Source organism: Hippopotamus amphibius, chromosome 1 (assembly GCF_030028045.1).
Source record: "Hippopotamus amphibius kiboko isolate mHipAmp2 chromosome 1, mHipAmp2.hap2, whole genome shotgun sequence".
Taxonomy (NCBI): domain Eukaryota; kingdom Metazoa; phylum Chordata; class Mammalia; order Artiodactyla; family Hippopotamidae; genus Hippopotamus; species Hippopotamus amphibius.
In genome coordinates, this window is record NC_080186.1 from 102,609,802 (window position 1) to 102,631,338 (window position 21,537).

The 21,537-nt window shown below is 40.1% G+C and overlaps 1 protein-coding gene across 4 annotated transcripts in view; it reads left to right on the forward strand.

The window, feature by feature from the left end:
- The first annotated feature begins 7,861 nt into the window (after positions 1–7,861).
- TTF2 (transcription termination factor 2) overlaps positions 7,862–21,537 on the forward strand; it is a 56,566-nt gene continuing 42,890 nt past the window's right edge. For all 4 annotated transcript variants that reach the window (XM_057720319.1, XM_057720338.1, XM_057720311.1 and 1 more), the window contains exons 1-6: positions 7,862–7,918; positions 7,998–8,100; positions 10,006–10,092; positions 19,078–19,144; positions 19,952–20,956; positions 21,269–21,383. In XM_057720319.1, coding sequence (XP_057576302.1) covers positions 7,891–7,918; positions 7,998–8,100; positions 10,006–10,092; positions 19,078–19,144; positions 19,952–20,956; positions 21,269–21,383 — 1,405 coding nt within the window. In that variant the 5' untranslated portion in view covers positions 7,862–7,890. The remainder of the gene's footprint in view (positions 7,919–7,997; positions 8,101–10,005; positions 10,093–19,077; positions 19,145–19,951; positions 20,957–21,268; positions 21,384–21,537) is intronic.

Below are 21,537 nucleotides of genomic sequence, written 5' to 3' on the forward strand. Positions count from 1 at the left end.
AATAAAGATGAGGATTTACACCTCTTTCCTAAGTTCAATAGAAAGCCACTGAAGAGTTTTAAGCAAGGAGAAACAAAATCTGATTCACATTATTAAAAGGTTGATGAATTCTTTGAGTGTTTCAGTGCTGACAAATAGCAGAAAACAGAGGCTGTTCTCTTCCAGCCCGTTGGTTAACTCAGAAGGGAAATGTAGGGACTTCCCTGGTAGTCCAGAGGTTAAGAATCTGTCTTCCATTGCAGGGGATAAAGGTTCTATCCCTGGTTGGGGAACTAAGATCCCACATGCTGTGGGGCAACTAAGCCCGCAACTACTGAGCACATGGTCCACAACTAGAGATCCCACACACCACAACTACTGAGCTGGCACACTACAACTGGAGAGAAGCCTGTGCACCACAGCAGAGGATCCCAGGTGCCACAACGAAGATCCCAAAGAAGACCCTGCGTGCTACAACTAAGACCTGATGCAGCCAAAAGTAAAGTAAATAAATAACTAAATATTCATTAAAGAAGAAGAAGGAGAAGAATGTAGGGAGAACTAGCCAGAACTCTGCCAGAGTTTCCTCAGCCCCTAAGAGCCCACCTCTAGGGAGGCTCAAAATATCATGGCAGAGGCTTTGAAGCACTGGGCAATGTATTTGTTCTCAACTGGAGACCCTGGAATCTACCCTCGTGTCATTTATTGCCTTTCCGGAGAAATGCAACTCAGGGTGACTGCCAGCAAACAAGTACAGAGCCACAAGAGGCCTTGAGACTCTAGGTTAGCTAATTTCTAAAGAGGCAAGGCTTTTAGAAAACAAGCAAGCAGTGTCCTTGCTTTCTAGTAATATTTGGAATTGGAGTTGAGGATAAGATTAGAATTAAGCAAAATAACTAGAATAGAGTTAAGGGAAAAGAGATCTTGCTAGAACATTGAGATTAGACACAAAAAAGGAAATGGGATGAATTAAGAAAATAAAATAAAGAATTAATTACAGGAAGGTCAGGATTGTTAGACTGAGAACTAAGCAAGTTTAAGAGGTTCTGTGGTGAGGTATGGAGATGTGGGTCCTACAACTGCTTTACCCAATAGTATAATAACATTGCAGGCTGTATAGAAAAATGGCAAAAAAAGAGGAAAAAAGCTACCAATAATCCTACCACCTTAAATTGGCATCATTATTAATTTTGTGCATTTCTTCTGTTATTTTTCCTTTGTGTCTGCTTTTAATATCTTTATTGGATTTTTTTTAAGTCATAAGAGCAATACATGTGAGTTATAGAAAATGAAAACTGCACCCGTCTCCCAATTCAACCTCTCAGAGGTATATAAATGGAATATAGTCTTAAAAGTTAATAGCTTGTTAAAAGAGGTAAAAAAAGGATGTAATATATATACACAATGGAATACTACTCAGCCATAAAAAAGAATGAAAATTTGCCATTTACAACAACATGGATGGACTTGGAGGGCATTATGCTAAGTGAAGTAAGTCAGAAAAGACAAACACTGTATGATATCACTTATACGTGGAATCTAAAAAATACAACAAACTAGTGAATATAACAAAAAAAGGGACTTCCCTGGTGGCACAGTGGTTAAGAATCCACCTGCCAATGCAGGGGACATGGGTTCGAGCCCTGGTCCAGGAAGATCCCACATGCCGTGGAGCAACTAGGCCCATGAGCCACAAGTACTGAGCCTGAGCTCTAGAGCTCGTGAGCCACAACTACTGAAGCCTGTGTGTCTAGAGCTCGTGCTCTGCAACAAGAGAAGCCACTGCAATGAGAAGCCTGTGCACTGCAACAAAGAGTAGCCCCCACTCACTGCAACTAGAGAAAGCCCACGCACAGCAACGAACATCCAATGCAGCCAAAATAAAAAAATAAATAAATTTCTAAAAAAGAAAAAAAGAAGCAGACTCACAGACATAGAGAACAAACTAGTGGTCACCGGTGGAAAGAGGGAAGGGGGGAGAGCTGATATAGGGGTAGGAGAGTAAGAGGTACAAACTATTAGGTAAAAATTAAGCTACAAGGATATATTGTATAACACAGGGAATATAGCCAATATTTTATAATTACTATAAATAGAGTATAACCTTCAAAAATTGTGCATCATTTTTTCATACACCTCTAATTTATATAATATCATACATCAACTATACTTCAATTTTAAAAAGTTAATAGGGACTTCCCTGGTGGTGCAGTGGTTAAGAATCTGCCTGCCAATGTGGGGGACATGGGTTCGAGCCCTGGTCCGGGAAGATCCCACACGCCATGGAGCAACTAAGCCTGTGTGCCACAACTACTGAGCCTGCACTCTAGAGTCTGCAGACCACAACTACTGATCCCGTGTGCCACAACTACTGAAGCCCGAGGACCTAGAGGCTGTGCTCTGCAATAAGAGAAGCCACTGAAATGAGAAGCCTGTGCACCACAACAAAGAGTAGCCCCTGCTCACCACAACTAGAGAAAACCTGCTTGCAACAATGAAGACCCAATGCAGCCAATAAATAAGTTAATTAATTAATTAACAAAAAAAGTTAATAGTTTGTTGTTAAAAATATTTTTCACAGGTGACTTCCCTGGCAGTCCAGTGGTTAAGACTCCACACTTCCACTGCAGTGGGTACAGTTTGGATCCCTGGTTGGGGGACTAAGATCTCACATGCCACTGTGGTGGTGCAGCCAAAAAAAAATTTTTTTTTCCCAAAGGCTTATAATTACAATACATATGCAATTTTGTTACTTAACATTCTACAAACATCAACATTATGTATTAGTATTTCTTTGATCTACTCGAGTTAAAAACAATATCATTCCTGCTTAGGTCTTAGTTTAAGTTTCATACAAACCTTTAAAGGAAAAAGCCTTTCAGGACCATTATAAAAGAGGAAGATGATGGCTAACAAGCAGGTGAAGAGGAGCTCAACTTCAATGGTCATTAGGTAACGCACATTAAAACCATGGTGAGACACCACTTCACGGCTGCTAGAATGACTGTAATAAAAAAAGACAGACAATAACAAGTGTTGACAGGGATGTGGAGAACCTGGAAACTCTATGTGTTGCTCTTGGGAATATAAAATGGCACAGCCACTTTGGAAAACAGCTTGGTGATTCCTTAAAAAGTTACACATGAATTTATCACCTGACTAGCAATTCCTCTCATAGGTATCTGAGTAAGGGGAATGAAAACAAATGTCCACGTAAAGACTTGTTAATGTTCACAACAACATGATTCCTAGTAAATCCAAAGGGAAAACAATCCAAATGTTTATCAACTGGTGATGAATGTAATGGAATACTGTTCAGCCATAAAAAGAGTGAAACACGGATACACGTTACAGCATGGATGACCCTCAAAAACATGCTAAATGAAAGAAGACAGAGGCAATGGACTGCATATTGTATCCTCCACTTAGAAGAAATGTCCGCAAAAGACATATTTACAAATACAGAAAGCAGATCAGGGGTGGCCTTGGTGCTGGGGGTGTTAGTGGCAATTGACTACACACAGTTGAGGGAAGTCTTGGGGGTGATGGAACGTTTCTAAAACTGAATTGTGGTGATGGTTGCAGAACTTTATACATTTACTAAAAATGTATTGAATCTTGCACTTACTGAAAAAGAAAAGTAGATGAGGGAGGGCCTGCTTTGAACCATTTTGGGGATAATATTTTAAGACCTATGACATTTGGAACCTAACACAAAATATTGCTACAACAAAAGAATTTGTAAAATCTCTTCACTTTTCCAATTATAACCAGATTTGTCTTTACTATATTCTCATCCTGACTGTACCTTTATCAAAGGCCAAATTTAAAATGGTTATGTATTTGAAAGGCACAAAATAAAATGAAATTGAAGTACTGTTACATATCATTAAATAAACAAAATGAAAACAGCAGAAGAGGTGGACCTTGTGTTTGGTTTTATGTTAATATGCTGCTACCTAGTGATCATTTATAAAATGGCAGGGCTTGGTTTGTTTTTTTATCTTGGATTTGTTGCGCTATGTCTGTATAACACAAATATCTGGATGCTTGCCTCTGTGTAGGTTAAACATCTGCATGAGTCACTGAATAATTTATCTTCCTAAAAACACTGTGGTAGCAAGAACTGGACTGGGACTCCCCCCAAGATGGCTTCCAGCCCCTGATTTGTCTGGTGTCAGCTTTCTGACTTTGGGTCTGGAAAACATGCCCAGGCTATGCATTCATCTTTTGGTTCCCAAGTTCAAGGAGAGGCTCTGTAAGGAAGTGGCTAATAGCATGGCCTTGGGCAAGCTCCTTAACTACTCGAAACTTTGGTATCCTATTCTTTAAAATGGGGATTGAGGAATACCCACTGCCAGGGTTGCTGTGAGAACTACATGTAAGAAAGTGTGTGAAAGCACTTATCTCACAATATACCTCAGAAGTTAGGCTACAGTGATGTTTCCCTTTAGTAATAATGTGCCTTAGGGAGACAAAAAATCCTTTATCTACTGTTTAAAATTAGTTACCCCTCCCCACCCCAAAGCAATGAGCAAAAACCCAGAGGGATATAAATTCAAAATATACCTAGATTATCAGCTATGTATTATGGAAAAACATATTTGGACAACTTCCTTTTTAAAACAATGAGAAAAGGTAAAGATTGCATAGAACTTGAATTTTAAAATAACTTGAAACTTGGAATTGTTGATTATTTTTTAAACAATCCAGACAGTGACAGGGATGTCAAGGGGTGACCTCTAGCTGATATTCTCACCACCAGTATCTTACTGATGCCTGCCATGTTTCATATATACCAGCCAGCATAATACTGACCAGATAAAATACAACTGTTTCATTTCCCCAAGAATTAAAATGAGTGTTTGCACCACTCAGGATTTTATTCCACAGGTCAGTGAACCATTTTGGTTAAGGATAATATCATCTAAAACTAAAGAGTTTCTACTATTTTCCTCCTTCACCCATTAATTTCCTTAGGATGTCAAAATACCTAGGTGGTTGATCTTAGATTTTGTTTTCCATGCAGATGTTTTGGCATTGCTTATACAGTGTATCTTTATTCTTAACAGCTTTGTTGAAGGGTAATTTAGACGTCACAGAATTCACCTATTTAAAGTGTACAGTGCCCTGAGTCTTAGGAAATGTATATAGTTGTGCAGCCATTACTACAATCCAGTTTTAGAACAGTTGCATCACATACTTTACAGAAAGAATTTATTGGCTCATTAACCTGTGGATTTAAACCATCTAGCTCTAGCACTCAGCCTATGCATTCATTTTGAACACATCAAGTTTTAAAGAAAAACAAACTCAGAGTCTCAATTTTATTCAAAATAAGGGTCTATAAAGCACGTTGTGTTCAAAGGGCTCTCCAAGAGTCTAATGTGTGCATTTTGAAAAGTGTGTATTGTATAATTCACTATAGTATATGACAATATTATGGCCACCTTTCATAAAAAACTTATTTGTATTTTCACCCCTATAAAAATGATCAGTTGGGACAAACTGTCCAGAGCTTAAACATTTTGTTCTGGTATATCCCAAATTTACGGGAGAAATATTCCCGCTTTCTGTAATTTGGCTGTGCATCCTTTTATGGGGTTGGACGTTTCATGGGGTTGGAGCAGAGGAAGAGCTTCTTCCTTAATGGGATATTTAAGAGGCCCTGATTTTGTCTTGTTTCAAAAAGATATTATTCAATAAATAAATTATCATGCCCCTTATCCTGCAAATCCAGTATTCATGGTCTATTTCTCTTAATACAGCATCTATTAAATACATGCATAAAAAATCTCTCAGTGGGAGAATTACAATCTGGGAATACTGAAAATGCCTGAATTTATGTATTTGTTTTTTGCTCCTTTCCTATCTGTACATTTATCTATAGGTGTTTCAGAAGGGATAGTTAGTACAAACTAACTCCGCTTTGCTTCCAGACATATCTTTATCTAGTCCTACAGAGTTTACTGCTAACTTGACATTTAAATACTATTTTACATTGTTATTTAAGTGTTCAGTATGTGCTAGTTCAGTCTCCTCCAAATACTGAACAAGCTCTTTGTGGTTAGAATAGTCCTATTAAACTTTGTGTATGAATAAATGAATTCTATATTTCTCAAGTACCTAGTCCACACTGGGCACACAAAAAGCTATTTAATAAGGATTTGTTTAATAAATGATATCTCAGGTTTGTCTCCCCTCCTCTGGATCCCCTATGACATTTACATTTATCATATAGCCCAGATTTCCTAGAACTTGCAGATTTCCTGTCCTACTGTCTCCGTAAGTACAGTTGCACATGCCACACCATATGTCTGCACATATGGTCCTCAATAGTTAGTTGCAAGATGAAGCCATCTCTCTTGCAATAAGTCTCTGATTTCTACCCCTCCCTTTTTGTTGACTGAGAGATCTGATTACGATTTCAAATAGTCACCTTTCTTTTAACTTTATCTTCGATTTTTAATATTATAAAAGCATACTAGTAGAAAAAGTCTGACAATACAAAATGTGCAAAATAAAATTCCCTTTCACCAAAGGTGATCTAATTTCTTTCTCTTTTTTTATATACATTTATTTATTTATTTATTTATTTATTTGGCTGTGTTGGGTTTTCGTTGCCGCACACGGGCTTTCTCTAGTTGCAGCGAGCAGGGGCTACTCTTCATTGCGGTGCGTGGGCTCTTCATTGTGGTGCCTCTCTTGGTGCAGAGCACTGGCTCTAGGCGCGTGGGCTCAATAGCTGTGGCTCACGGGCTCTAGAGCGTGTGCTCAATTGTTGTGGCACACGGCCTTAGTTGCTCTGCAGCATGTGGTATCTTCCTGGGGCAGGGATCGAACCCCTGTCCCCTGCATTGGCAGGCGGATTCTTAACCACTGTGCCGCCTAGGAAGTCCAAGGCGACTTATTTCTCCTCTGTTGTTTCCACTTTGACATTTCAACCTTAGGTCTCCTGCAGCGAATGCCTAGAGAACCTTCAGTAACACAGGTGACAGTTGCACGGTCCCCTGCGTACCTGTCCGCAGACCACCCACTCACTAATCCTCTGACCTCGGGTGAGACACTCAAACTTCTAGGGGTCTCGGGGTCCTTAAAAATGCTGCCTATGTGGCCAGGCTGGCGAGTCAAGAGAGACGTGGACGGGTCAGCGCTTTGTATGGCGGGGGCCTGGAGAAGTCTTTATGCCTGCTCTACGACAGACCAGTCAGTTCCCCGCGCAGCTTTGAAGGACGCCCCCTCGGCCGTCACTCGCACCCGCCCTCGCTGCAAATCCAGTGCCGCCTCCCGCGGTGGCTGCTTCTCCGGGACTCCGCTACCCGACGACCCATCGCGGAGGCAGAGCGCCCGCTAGCGTCAGGTCTCGGCTCGCAGCTGAGCGCGAAGCTCCAGGCGTCCTTGGCCCCCGGGAGAAGGGAGCCTTCTTTGCAGAGCTCTCTGCAGTCTGCAACGCCTGCTTCCTCTAGGGCCGCCTCTAGGTCTTAACTGAAGGTACGCTAGAGCCTCCCCGCTCACAGTCAACATCCTTTCCCCTTCCAGGACCTGCAAAGCAAAAGCCACCCCACCGGCCGGAAGCCCCGCCAGCCGCCAAACCTCCCTCTAGCATCAGCCACGCCCCAGAAGCCAAAGATCGGGTCCTCCCGCCCCCTCGCCTCATTTTTTGGTTTCGCCGCACCGCCAGCCTCAGGGCGGCTATGATTGGTTGGAGGTGAGCACACTTCCCGTCTGATTGGCTGATAGTAGGTAGGGAGGGTGTGGCTAAAGGCCGCGGCGGTGAATTATGGTGGGGGGGGGGTTAAAGACTCCAGGAGCTGGGTGACGATTGGTTCCTGAATGAGGAGGGCGGGGTAAAAGGCAGAAGCGGGCGTTGAGGGTGGGGTTGGCTTCGGGGAAGCGGAAAGGAGCGGCGCGATGGAAGTAGTTAGGTGTCCGCAGCACGGTAGGCGGTCCAGGGCCTAGGGTCCTTCGGGGTCTGTCAACCTAGCGTGGCGTGATCGTTGTCGACCTTCTCTCCTCAGGGGCCTTATGTTTCTTGAAGACCGGCGTCCGCGATGGCCCGAGTAAAGGAAAGAGCTTCTACGTGTGCCGGACGGACACATGCGGCTTCGTGCGGGCCACGGAGTAGGTCTCGAGCTTGGCACGATTCCGGGCGACCGCGCGTGGCCCCTCAGGAGGAGTCGCCGGCTCCCCACTTCCCGCAAGGACTGGGAGAGCTGGGGCCCCTGGTCTGCGGGGTCAGGGCCCTCTAAGTAGTTGGTAATTCCAGGAAACCACGGCACGTTAGGGACACACTCCGCTACTGCTTGCTGTGTGATCCAAGGCTGGTTACCCTCCCTCTCTGGGCCGCCATTTCCCTCACAGGACGTGGGGGATTGGCTACACCTGGATCCTTCTGGTCCTTTTCAGTTCTGGGTTTCTGTTCATCCGTCAGGGCTTGACCCACCCTTCTCGAACATTACCATCCTCCCGTTTAAGGACATACAGGCGAAACAGAAAGGAATTGGCTCCAGCTTTGCTCTAGTTTTAGGCCAGACTGGTTTTTAAATGTTTGAGGTGAAAACCTTGTGGCAGTTAGAGTAACAGGCCCCTTTAAAAATAGGATTCTCTGCATTTAAGTGGTGAGATTGATATTCCAAAGAAATAAATTACTTTAGGGATTAAAGCTGAAAGAAACATCAGCACTCTAGTTTTTACAAAATTGAAAGCTGAGACCCAGAATTATTAAGCATCTTCTTTGAAGTGAGGAAAGTTAATACTGTTCTCTTAAAGTGTTGTTAATGTTTTCACAGTACCAGGTGTCCACAGTTTCTATGTGAAATTTTAAACTGTCACATCATTATGCATTTTTCCTGCTTTCTACTGAATTTGGTTTAGAAAAGGTACTTTTCTATATCTGTAAAGGCCCATAAAGTATTTTTTCAACACATATATTAACGTCTCACGTTTCTCCCACGTGATTTAGATGATTTGAGTTTTTGTTGTGCTTTGAAACTAAGTGAAAGATTTTTATCCTTTTTCAGATTTAGAAACTAAATTTTTAGAGAAAATATTCTTTAGCCTTCTAATACGTTTTTTTTCATTCGAAAGAAATTACTGGGATCCAGTTTAATTACATACAGAATGACTTTATTTAAATCATTGTTAAATCTTAAGATAGAAGGGACCAGACAAAAATACTCAAGCTGTCAGCACCATATCATTATGTCAGAGCTTACTGTTTAATTTCACATATCTATATGGAGCTTTTTCGGTTCAGTACCTAGCTCAAGTTTCATGAGACATGAAAGCACATTCAGATTTGTAGGAATTAAACATTAATGGAAGCATAAGATTTGGTTTTAAATGAAAAGAAAAATGCCCTTATATAGAGTACCATTTATACGAACATATTGCTATGCAAACTAATACAATAATATTTGACATGAAGACAGTTATTTGATAAGTTTGACCTATGTGGAATATGTCTGGTAAGCAGAGTAAGTAAAAAGACAGACAGGAAATACCACAGGTCATGTGAGAGTACTTTAGATCTTTACTCTAAAATGTTGTACATAAATTCTTTCATAATAAGAAATTGGAAGGGAGGAGGTAAACTTATGCCAACCAAGCATGAAGCAAATTAGTATAGTGTGTTGCCCAAGGCAGCATGCAAACAACACTGAGTGACAGCCAACAGATTATTAAAGGAAAAAGGGTGATAGAAGAACCTGGGGAAAATCCACAGCTTGGAGGTATCACAGTATAGTGGTCCCATAGCACAGTATCATCTTAAACTTGAGTCCTCAGGAAAAAGATAGGTATATTTATTGTCACGTTGTATTTGGGGGCATGAGAAAAGATGAAAGCTGTGGGCCTTTTCCCTAGAGGAACGCACATAGACATAAAAGTGTGTGGGACTTACAAACCCAGTAGAAAGGTCATATGTGGACCCTGAAGTTTAAAACCCATATTCTGGATTTAATTTTAGTATATTGATCTCTATTCTTTGCCTCCTAAAACAAAATTTCAATTTTTTTTCTCCTCTAGCATTCCTGTTTCTCACTGTTTATTGCATGAGGACTTTGTGGTAGAGCTTCAGTATCTGTTTCTAACACAGGACAAGAAAGAATACAGGTAGGTGTCCAAAAGGAATAGCTAAGTGTATTTGTTTTTGTTTTTGTTTTCCTTGGCCTGGAAGGGTTACAGGCAGGTTTCTTCCTAGGACTGACTATTCTTTAAAAGTCATTAAAAAACAAATGGTATTTCTGGATCTTCTGGGCTGTCACTTCCTAACTTCTGAGCTACTGGTTAGTGTGAGAAGCCTGACCTCTGGTTAATTTCTGGATAAACTGCTCCATCTCCCTCCCTCTCCAGCTCTCAATAACATCAGCCCACCAACAGTCATTAACTTGTGCTAACGGGTCAACTTTCACATTCTGGTAGTAGAACAAGGCAACGTGTAAAACTGTCTAATGTATGTTAAATACTCAGTAAATGCTAGTTTCCCTTTTATGGGGACTCAGAAGAAGGGTGGAGAAGTCTGTATAGGTGTCAGATGATGTTTGTCATGAGTACTGAAAAATAAGTAGGAGTTTGCTAGGGGCAAAAAAGAGGTCATATTTAACAGATCAGTATAGCTGCACTAGTGTACAGAGGCATGAAGTAATTGCAAGCATTTGGTACAGTGGTAGTTTAGCATATATTTCAGTGGAGACGTCAGAAGATTAGACTGGCCAGGAAGGAACGGGCCAGATGTTAATAGTCTTTTTATGATATTCTGTGCAGTTTGGAATTTATATATTTTAGATGTATTTCCCCCCCCCCCCAAGTATAGGCATTCAAGTACCATCTTCACAATTTTTATGTAACTGAAAACTGCCTCTACTACTGTATTTCTTAACTGTTATGCATGCAATAAGATGCACAGTTCTTAAGTGTTCAACCGGTTGAGGTTTTTTTTTGTTTGTTTTGTTTTTAATTTTTGGCTGCATTGGGTCCTCGTTGCTGCGTGGGGGCTTTCTCTAGTTGTGGTGAGCGGGTGCTACTCTTTGTTGCGGTGCGTGGCTTCTCATTGCAGTGGCTGCTCTTGTTTCAGCGCATGGGCTCAGTAGTTGTGGTGCACGGGCTTAGTTGCTCCGCGGCATATGGGATCTTCCCAGACCAGGGATCAAACCCATGTCCCCTGCATTGGCAGGCGTTCTTAACCACTGCGCCACCAGGGAAGTCCCTCAACCAGTTTTGAGAAAGGTTTATGCCCATCCTTATAACCAAGATCCCAGTCAAAATATAGAATACTTATTTCCATGACCCCATTAAGTGTCATTGGATCCCTTCTGGTTAATCTCCCCACCCACCATAGCCAATCATTGTTTTGATTCATACTGTATGTATTCTTTTGTATCTGGCTTCTTTTATGTAACAGTATCTGTGAGATTCATTCCTGTGGTTGTGTGTATCAGTAATTCATTCTTTATTATGGCCCAGTTGAATTCCATTTTATGAATACCATTTTGAATACCATTTATGAGAACCATTTTGTTTCATGTGGTTTTTTGCCGTTTCTCTGTATCTTTGATGAAGTATCTGTTTAAAATTTTTGCCCATTTTTTAAATTGAAATTTTTATTGAGATAATTGTAGAGTCACAAGCAATTAAAAGAAATATCAATAGTACAGAGAGATCCTCTGTAGACTTTACCTAATGGTAACATTTTACAAAATTTAGGGTAGTATCATAACTAGGATATTGATAATCCACTGATCTCATTTGTAAAGATAGTTTTACTTGTACTAATTTGTGTGTGTACATATACGTTTAGTTCTATATAACTTTATCACATGTAGTTTTGTGTATTCACTACAACAATCAAGATATTGAGCAGTTCCATTACCAGAGGATCCTTCCTGTTGCCCTTTTATAACACGCCCACCTTCCTCTTGCTTCCCCCTGTACACCCCTGGCAATCATGAACCTGATCTCCAGCTCTGAAATTTTGCCATTTCAAAATGTTACGTACATGGAATCATACAGTGTAACTTTGGGGGATTTTTGCCAATTTTTAAAACTGTGTTGTCTTTTGTTATTGAATTGGAAGAGTTCTTTGTGTATTCTTTGTAGAAGTCCTTTGGCAGATACATGTATTGTGAATGTTTTCTACCAATCTGTGGCTTTCATTTTCTTGACTGTCTTCTGAGGGGCAGAAGCTTTTCATTTTATGAAGTACGATTTACCATTTTTTTATGGTTTGTGCTTTATGTCTTCTCCGAGAAATCTTTGCTTACCTCAAGATCGTAAAGTTCTCCAGTAGTTTCTTCTAGAAGTTTTATAGTTGTGGGGTTTGTTGTTTTGTTTTGTTTTTATGGCTTTCTTGTTTAGTCTGTACTCTACCTCATATTATCAATAATTTGGGTTACCGTATGAGATACGAATTGAGGTTCATTTATTTTTCATATAGTAATGAATGAATGTTATTCAATTGTTGCAACCATTTTTGGAAGACTTTCCTTTCCCCATGGAAACGCTTGGCACCTTTGTGAAAAATCGGTTGACCACCATGTGTGGGTCTGTTTCTGGACTTGCTAAGCTCGTCCATTGATCTATTTGCCTGTCCTGACACGATCAGGTGAGATCGTGTGAATCCAGCTTTCCTTTTCAGGATTGGCTCTTCTAGGTCCTTTACAGTTGCATATAAAATTCAGAATCGACTTTTAAAATTTCCTCAGAAAACTCAGTTGGGATTTCATTGAATTTATAGAGATCAGTTTGGGGAGAACTGACATCAATATTGATCTCCCAGTTCATGAGCATGGTATATTTATGACTTCTAAAATTTCTTTCAGCATCATGGAATAGTTCTCATCTATACCCCTTTGGTTAAATTTATTCGTCAGTGTTTATGTTTTTTGACAGTTATAAATGGAATTTTTTTTCTTTTTTCTTTTTTGGCAACACCATGCAGCTTGTGGGATCTTAGTTCCCCGACCAGGGATTGAACCCAGGCCATCGGCAGTGAAAGTGCAGAGTTCTAAGCACTCGAGCACCAGGGAATTCCTTATAAATGGAATTTTTAAAAAATTCACTTTTCTGTTGTTTTTTGCTAGTACAGTGGGGCCAGTAAGCCTCTAGTGCATGAAGTTAGGACGTTCTCCTTTACATACTCCTGGGGGCCCTGAATCATACAGAAATACTGTTCTATGTGGTAGGAAGCTGCTGAAGAGTTTTTTTATTCAATTTGCATTAAAAGAAGAACTATGGAAGTTAGATTTGGAAGGGAAGGCAGTGGAGGCAAGGAGCCCACTGAACTAATAGCCGCTATTGAATGCCTACTACATGGCATGTTCTTTACCTTTCATAGAATCTGCTGTGATAGGTTTCAATATCCCTGTTTTATAGACAGATGAGGAAACATTTAGAGAGGTGGGAAAAGGAGCCTGAGGTGCCATGGTTATGATGTGGCATCGCTGGGATTTGAGCCTACGTCTAACCGACTCCAGGCACACCCACCTTCTCTAAGTGAAAGATGGGTTTGGATTGAAGCCCTGGCAGTGGAGTTGGGTGCACTTAGGCTGGAGAACACTTGCCGAAATTGATACGGCACATTTCCTGGTAGGGTGTTTAAGCATGTGTAAGCATGTTCTTTCCTCCATTTACTCAGCTGGGATAGTGGTCCTGGTAGCCCCGATTTCCCTGGGTGGTGAACATTCAGTGGGGTCATGTGTGTGATGTACTTAGTCTGGTGCTTGGCACGTAGTCAGTGCTCAAGAAATGGTTGCCTAGTTGGGTTTATGGATGATGAGTTTACCATTAAGCAAGATGAGGGAGGAAAGGTGCCATCAGTAGAGGAGGGCTAACAGAAATAACTTTGGACTCAGTGTATCTTATGTATATGTGAAACCAGCTAGAAAAGTGAGTGTGCAGCTCCAAGAAAGGTCTAGGCGGAAGACAGAATTTTGAGAACTTGTCTCTAATATTCCTCACCCTAGGTAGATGTGGCTGAGAAGTGATCATTATTTTAAAAATAGAAAAAGAATGCTTGAATGTATTTCTTTTAGCCTTAATCTAGAACACTTATTAGGAGGTACTTACTAAAGCTTTAAAAAGGTTGTTTTAGGACAAGTAAAATACAGTTCTACAACACACAACAAGTTAAAAATAAAGCAAAAAAAGCAGAAAATCCAGCAAGTACCCTGATAGGTGGTACATGCTGGAAATTTTAAAAGAAATAGGTAATGTGTCTATGGATGATGACTTTCTTAATAGACAGTAAGGCATTTAGCCAGAAGCCCTCTGCTCTGGAGAATAACATCAAGGAGTACAGCTTTTCCTTCCCCCAAACTGGGTTTTCTTTTCAAGAACTTAAATTACTTTATATCTTTGAATTAATACTATTATGTTTAACGCTTAACCTAGCTAGGAGACTGGTGTAGCAGAATAATGGAGGGGAGGTATAAACCAAAGTAGGACTAAGATGCCCATTTTTCTTACCTTGGAGTGAAGCTGCTTTTGTGTGTAGTTCTCTAGCTAAACACCAGATGGTACCAATCACCAGCATTTGACTGACCCTTCAGCCATGACCCTGTTGATGGGCATTAAAGGAAACTATGATAGTCGCTCAGTAGAACCAGAAGGAAGAACTCTTGCCTTGACGTGAATGATGTGCCACATGTTGATATACAGATGTTGGATATTGTCAACCAGCTCCTAAGTTCATGTTCTCTTCTCTGTCTCTCTCTCTCAGCTTTTGTTCTCAAGGATAAGGAGTCAAAATAGATGGTAATATTCTTTTGTCTACAGATGGGTGAAACAAGTTTTAGTTTTCTAAATAACTGGTTGTAATGGGATGTTCAAAGTACTTTACTTTTATTTTTTAAGCTCTTTATTGGAACATAATTGCTTTACAATGTTGTGCCAGTTTTTGCTGTACAACAAAGTGAATCAGCTTTATTTATACACATATCTCCATATGCCCTCCCTCCCACCCTCCCTATCCCACCCCTCTAAGTCCTCACCCATCCTCGAGTTGATCTCCCTGTTTTATGCAGCAGCTTCCCACTAGCTATCTGTTTTACATTTGGTAGTGTATATGTGTCAATGCTACTCTCTCACTTCGTCCCAGCTTCCCCTTCACCCCCACCCTGTGTCCTCAGGTCCGTTCTCTACATCTGCATCTTTATTTTTACCCTGTCACTGGGTTCATCAGTACCATTTTTTTAGATTCCATATATTTGAGTTAGCATACGGTATTTGTTTTCCTCTTTCTGGCTTACTTCGCTCTGTATGACAGACTCTAGGTCCATCTACCTCACTACACACATCTCAATTTCATTCCAAAGTACTTTACTTTTAATTGCACTTGAATCTTTGCACATCTAGGAAACTCCTTGTGTGGTTGGTTAGTTACTGGGTAAAATTGGCATACAAATTATCTAACCCAATGATAATTATCTAGGGTGATGACAGAGAGGCATTTGGGCATGAGCCAGACCAGTGAAGAAGGACCTCAGGCCCCAGCAACCCATGTAGAATCCCACTCAATAAAGCCAGTACTTTTACTAGGTGCTGTAGAGTGTTGTGCACTGTGCTGTACCACAGAAGTAATCCTTGTATGGAGAGGATATTCGCCTTTTATAATATGTATAGCAATTACTTTCCTCTGTTTGCTTTTTGTTTTGTAATTTTGCCTGTAGTGTTTTTACTATGCGGTTTAATACTTTTATATAGTCAAATTACTAAGTCCTTTCTCTCTCAACTGCGGGATTTTGTCATTCCCTCTTCACTTTAGGTTTACAAAAATGTTCTCCGTTTTTTTCCTAGAACATTTACAGTTTCATTCTTTACATTTTTGTTCCATCTTGAATTTTTATGTAAAAGAATGAGGTAGAAATTCAGCTTTATGTTTTTCCGTTGCCGCATGTATAGACATGGACCCGTATTTCTAAGGGCCCTGCGACGCATTTGGGGTAAGAGACACACGAAGGTTGGCGGGAAGTCCGATCTGCGTGTTAGAATGCTACACTGGATGTGTTCAAATGCCAGATGCTTCTGTAACTGTAAGATCAGCAGTAGGAGATTTAAGGCTGATGAAGGTTACTGAGAAAGTGGAGGAATCGAGACTTGGCCTTGGCCTTGGATGACCTCTAGCTAGTTTCTTCATCATTATTGTTAAGAACTTATGTTCTGGAAAATAATTAGTGAATATACTGTAGAAATTATGGTCTTTTTCATAGTGGAATCAATGTTTGCTTTCTCTATGAGACTATATTTCCACTGCTTTCTCTGTTGATTTACAATTTAATAAACATAACAAACTTTTTATCCTAAAAGCAGAGAAGCCCATCCAAATTGATTTTAATAAAAATGTAAGTAGAAGCATTTTTCGCACTGTGCCTAGCACATAATTGATGCTCAGTGTCTGTTGTTTTCTTCCCTCTTTCTCCAAATCTTGCCCCTCTTTTGCAAGTCTATGAGCCGTGGGCTTTAAAATAGGTACTATTTATAAAATATCCTTTCAGTAAACATTTCAAGTACTTGATACACTTTTAACACAGCAGGAATTTGTTTTGACTTATTTTCATAAGTAGTAGGACTCCCTTAGTAGTAGCCAGTACTTTGAATGCATTCAAGGCATTTCAGAAATTTTCAGAACTATATGTTCAATATAGTATCCTATTGCAGTAAGAAAAGTTAGAGACCAATACATGTTTTTTAAAATTCTGAGCTTGAATGGGAAAATTGTAAGTTTGTATGAGAAGGGCTGGTCCTGTTTTCTTTTTAACTTGACTTTTATAGAATACTTGTCCATTTGGGGCTTGTTATCTTTGCCTTATGTCCAAGCGAAGTAATGGCATCAAGGGGTCGTGACCTGCTTAGGATTTGTTTTAAGTTAGGACTCAGACTGTTGTGATTCGTGTTGTATGTCACAGGACTAATTTAAGAAGTTTGTAAAAGAACAAGAAACTAAACAGAAAGGAAGCAGAAAGAAGGAATTAGCACAGGTAAAGCTTAATTTATTGAGTTAGAAAGCAGCAAAAAGAGAACTAATAAAGTCTAGAAGCTAATTGATGAAGAAAAACAGACAGTTCTAATCCACAATATGAGATATAGAGAGTTGCCCTACAGATATATTAAAACACATGTGAAATGACCTATACAAAAGGTTATTCATTGTAATATTGCTTTTAATAGGAAAGAATTGGAAACAACCAAACTGTTCATCAAGAGGGGTCTGGTTAAATAAGTAATGGAACATCCTTATAGTGGGAAACTGTAGCTGTGTAAAAAACTGCAGCTGTAGAATATATACATACACATAAGCAATTGCTTTATGTATGTTTTTATAGAAAAATCTCCAAGACATGTTAAGTTTTTTAAAAAAAGCAAGCAAAGTATTTTATACCTTGAGTAGAAAAGGAAGAAATAAAATATTATATTGATCTGAATATGCATTAAAACCATATCTGGGAAGGCAAACAAAAAAACTAATAGCAATGGTTACTTGGGCGGGATGTGAACTGAACAGATGGGGAGGGGGTGCTTTTCACTGCCATTTTACGCTTTTTGATTGAGTATATTACCTAGGTAAACAATTAAATAAAATATTTATTTTAAAAGCTCTTATTTAACTGATTAAATATTTTTGAGGAGTCATTTGGGGTAAGGAAAAAATCAGCTGGTTTGGTTTAATTTAGAAATACTTTATTATGTACAAAGGGTGAGGCTTAGGAATGAGAGATCATATGTGTTTAGTGTCTTCTAGTTGCTGAAAATATAGTTGCGCAGACAGATTCAAGTGTAATACAACAAAAATACCGAAACAGTACAGTGAAGGAACAGGGCAGGGAATGTGGGAAAACCTTACACAGGAGGTATGTCTTGTACTAGATGTGGAGGGACCTGTAGGACTTTGACGTCTCCTGATGGGGGTAATGGTGGGCAAATAGGGATAAAGAGGACATCCTTTGGATGGAGGGTGGTACACATGCAAGTCCAGTAGGATGGGGAGTGCATGGCTTAGTTTGAGGATGGGACAAAGTAGCCATTTTTGCATAGCTGGAATGTAGGTAGTGTTTGTATGAGCAGGGATTGTCTTGCACTGGGATGTAAGTCTGTATTCAGTCTTTTTTTTTTTAATGGAAGATTGGAAATATATACAGAAGTAGACAGGATACAGTAATATAGCATATGAGCTTCAACAATCACCAACTTGTGGCTAATCTTGTTCCATATATACTCTACCCACTCCACCCCCCAACTCCTGCCATATTTGGAAACAGATCCCAGACAATATCATTTCTTCTGTAAATATTTCAGTTTGTAGCTCTAATAGATATGAACTTTTTTCTTTAACCAGCTGAAGTACAGATTTCCAGTAGATTCATAAATGTTTTAAATAGTCTATTTTTTAGTAGTTTTTGTTCATTTGTTTAAGTCGAGATCCAAATAAGGTCCACAAATTGCAGTTGACTGATATGTTTTTTAAGTCTCTTAAGTGGGTCTTTTTTTCTCCCTTGTGATTTACTTGTTGAAGGAATCAAGTTGTTTATCTTAATAGCATTTCCTACTGTTAAGAGTCTGCAGATTACATCCTCTGGTCTAGTTTTATGTGTTCCTCTATTGTTTGTATTTCCTGTGAATTGGTCATTGAATTCAGGTAATTGGATCCAAGTTTGAACAGATTTGGGTTAGTTTTTATTTGTTTTGGTTTGGCTTGGGTTTTGTTTGTTGTTTCTTTAAAGGAGGTATTGTGGCTTCCCATTAGGGACACAATGTCTGGTTATCTCTTTTTTTCTGATTTTAGCAGCCCTTGCTGATCAGTGTTCCCATGTCCTTCATTCTGTACAGTTAGAAGTATAAACCTGTGAATACCCTCTGGTTACTGTGACATCTGTATCCTTTCACTTCTTATAAATATCTTATCCTTCTTATCCTTTCACTCTTATAAATATCCTGTGAGGTAAAGAATTTTTAAATGTAGTACATATAAGAGTAATTAGTTTCAAGTAACCTTTCAAAGCTGGTTTCAAATAATTGTAAGATGTTTTCTTGAATTAAAAACAAATTTATCTCATGTTTTAATGGATATCCACAAACTTGATTTATTTGTGTTTTATACTTCATTAGGTTATTCTTCCGATGTGTTCAAAGTAAGGCAGAGGGGAAGCAGTGGTGTAGCAGTATCCCATGGCAGGTAGGAATTATTCGTCTGTTTTCAAACCTGACTATGTTAAGATTATTTAATCTGTGGGATCACCTGAAGAGACCCTGAATTCCAGTATGAACTGGTTGGTCTTCATTGTACTGTCTCTGAAAGACAGTTCTTTTCTTTCAGCAAGGTAGACCTTGTTAGGACTCTTAATTCAAAGGCCTATTTAGGTCTTAAATATAGTCAGTATTCTCCTATTTAGGGAAAATTTTAAATTTACTTGACTGACGTCAGCATGTTTTTATAGACTACTTGATATTGGTATAAGCTGAGTATAATTCATAAGCTTCCAGACTGTGAGAACTAGGAGAGACCCTACAGATATCCAGTGCATGAGGAACTAGACTGTGTGAGGTCATGAGACTTGTTTTGGTAGGGAGATAGCTTGGACTTAAGATTCTAGATTTGCACCGTGAAACCTTCCTAAAGCCAAAATCAAAGCAGGCATAGGATACTGTTTAGGTTTGGGGAAAAGTTCATTTTGAGAGAATAGCTTTTCATGAAAAGTATACATTTTGGCTATTGCTATTATTAACACACTTTGACTTGGTCACACTTTTCCTTGAGGCCTGGAAAAGCAGTGATCACAGACAGAGAAGGAACCAAGCATTGAAAGTACTGTTAAGAAATGAATACTTTGTGAATTTGGCAGTCCTTTCTAGAGGGCGAAATGATCCCAGGAACATTCAGAAAAATTGGACTGCTTTTACTGTGTTTCCATTTCCTCTGGAAAAGGGCATTCTAGATGTGAAGGTTGCATTAATATTTTATATTATTTCCTTTGTCTCTTAGGATCCTAATTCCAAAGAACATTCTGTAACCAGTAAGTCCCAGCATGCCTCCGAGCCATCTCGTTATCCTTCCAGTCAGCAGAGAAATCCGTTCAAGGCACTTGACAAGAATCAAGAACCATCCCTCTGGAAGCAGTTCATCACAGGTGAAGATGAGGAAAAGACAGCTGATAAGAAGCAAAGGGAAAAGGGAGATCCACTCCTGGATCGAAAGAAGGAACAGAAGCCTGAATCTAAGTGCTGGATGGAGAAAGATCCCTCATCTGGTCTAGGGGTAAAGGGAAAACAATCTGCAGTTCAAGAGAAGCAGCAAGGGGAGAAGACAGAGTTTCAGTGTGAAGCAAAGGGGACTGAAGGGATGCACAAAAGAAACATTTTTGAGATGAAATCCAAACAGGTCCATGGGAATGAGCTGAAAGAACCATCTGCATCTCAGGAGACGTCAAATGGTGGGAGTCATTCTGTCCAAAAAGAATCAGCATGTCCAAGGGAAAAGGAAACTAAGCCTTTGCCGCGGATTGTTCACAGTCAGCACCCAATAAGCCAGCCCCTGAAGGGGGTACACCTCCTCAAGGACCCCCCCAAGAGCTGGGAGGCTAGAGAAACAAAGGCAAAGGATGAGCCAAGCATGCAGACGCTCCAGAAGAGTCTGCCCCACGGCCATTTTCAGGCAAAGTCGGAGACCCGGGGTGTGGCCGCTCCAAAGGAACCAGCTGCTCGGCCTGCACCACTGGCTGCATGCTGTCATCTCCAGGGAGAGAGGCAAGATGCTGACACAAGCAGTGCTGACAGTGAGGAAGATGACGCTGTTTTTGTTTCCTCTAAGCCAGGGATCCCCTTACCCTTTGACTTGACTCTAGACTCACAGAAGAAGGAGAACCTTGAATGTCCTGGTCAGAGTGTGCAAAGAAAAATTTCTCCTGTCTCAGGTGTTTCCAAAAAGGGAGAACCTTCAGACCCAGCAGCCCAACCTGTGTACCTTATAACACAACTGAAACAAAAGAAGGTACTACTGACCTGTGGTTTGTTTATAAGTTTGGAGCATTGCTTGCTGTGGGCAGATAAGGGGCGCCACAAACAAGTTAAATATATTAATGTGAGAAAGGTTTTAGAGGTGGATGTTTAGTTTCTGCCTTTTGCTATGTTTATATTTTCAGGGATGGTAAGTCAGCTGGGTTTAGAAAGAAAAAAGTTTCTGGTTTTCACACATATAGGTAAAAGACCATGATTTCAGAGTGTCAGCATTTTAGGCTATTTTAATCTGAAACTATCTAACAACTTGAGAGGAGTGACCCATTTTATGAGATCTGTTTTCCAGAGCATACTGGCATCGGTGAACGTTCAGGCTCTTCCAGACAAGGGTCAGAAGTTGTACAAGCAAATTCAGGAGCTGGAGGAAGCACTCAGTACCCTGTCCCTCTCCTCAAAGCAAGGTAAAAGAGGTTCTGCCGCCAAACCCAGGGTTTGCGTGAACTTCACAAGACATTCCAGAGCCATTTCAGTAAAGAATAGGTCGACTCAGTTACCTGCCCATCTTGTTTTCTGTTTCTGAGCTTCCTTTTAAGTTACACCTGTGATTTACAGAAA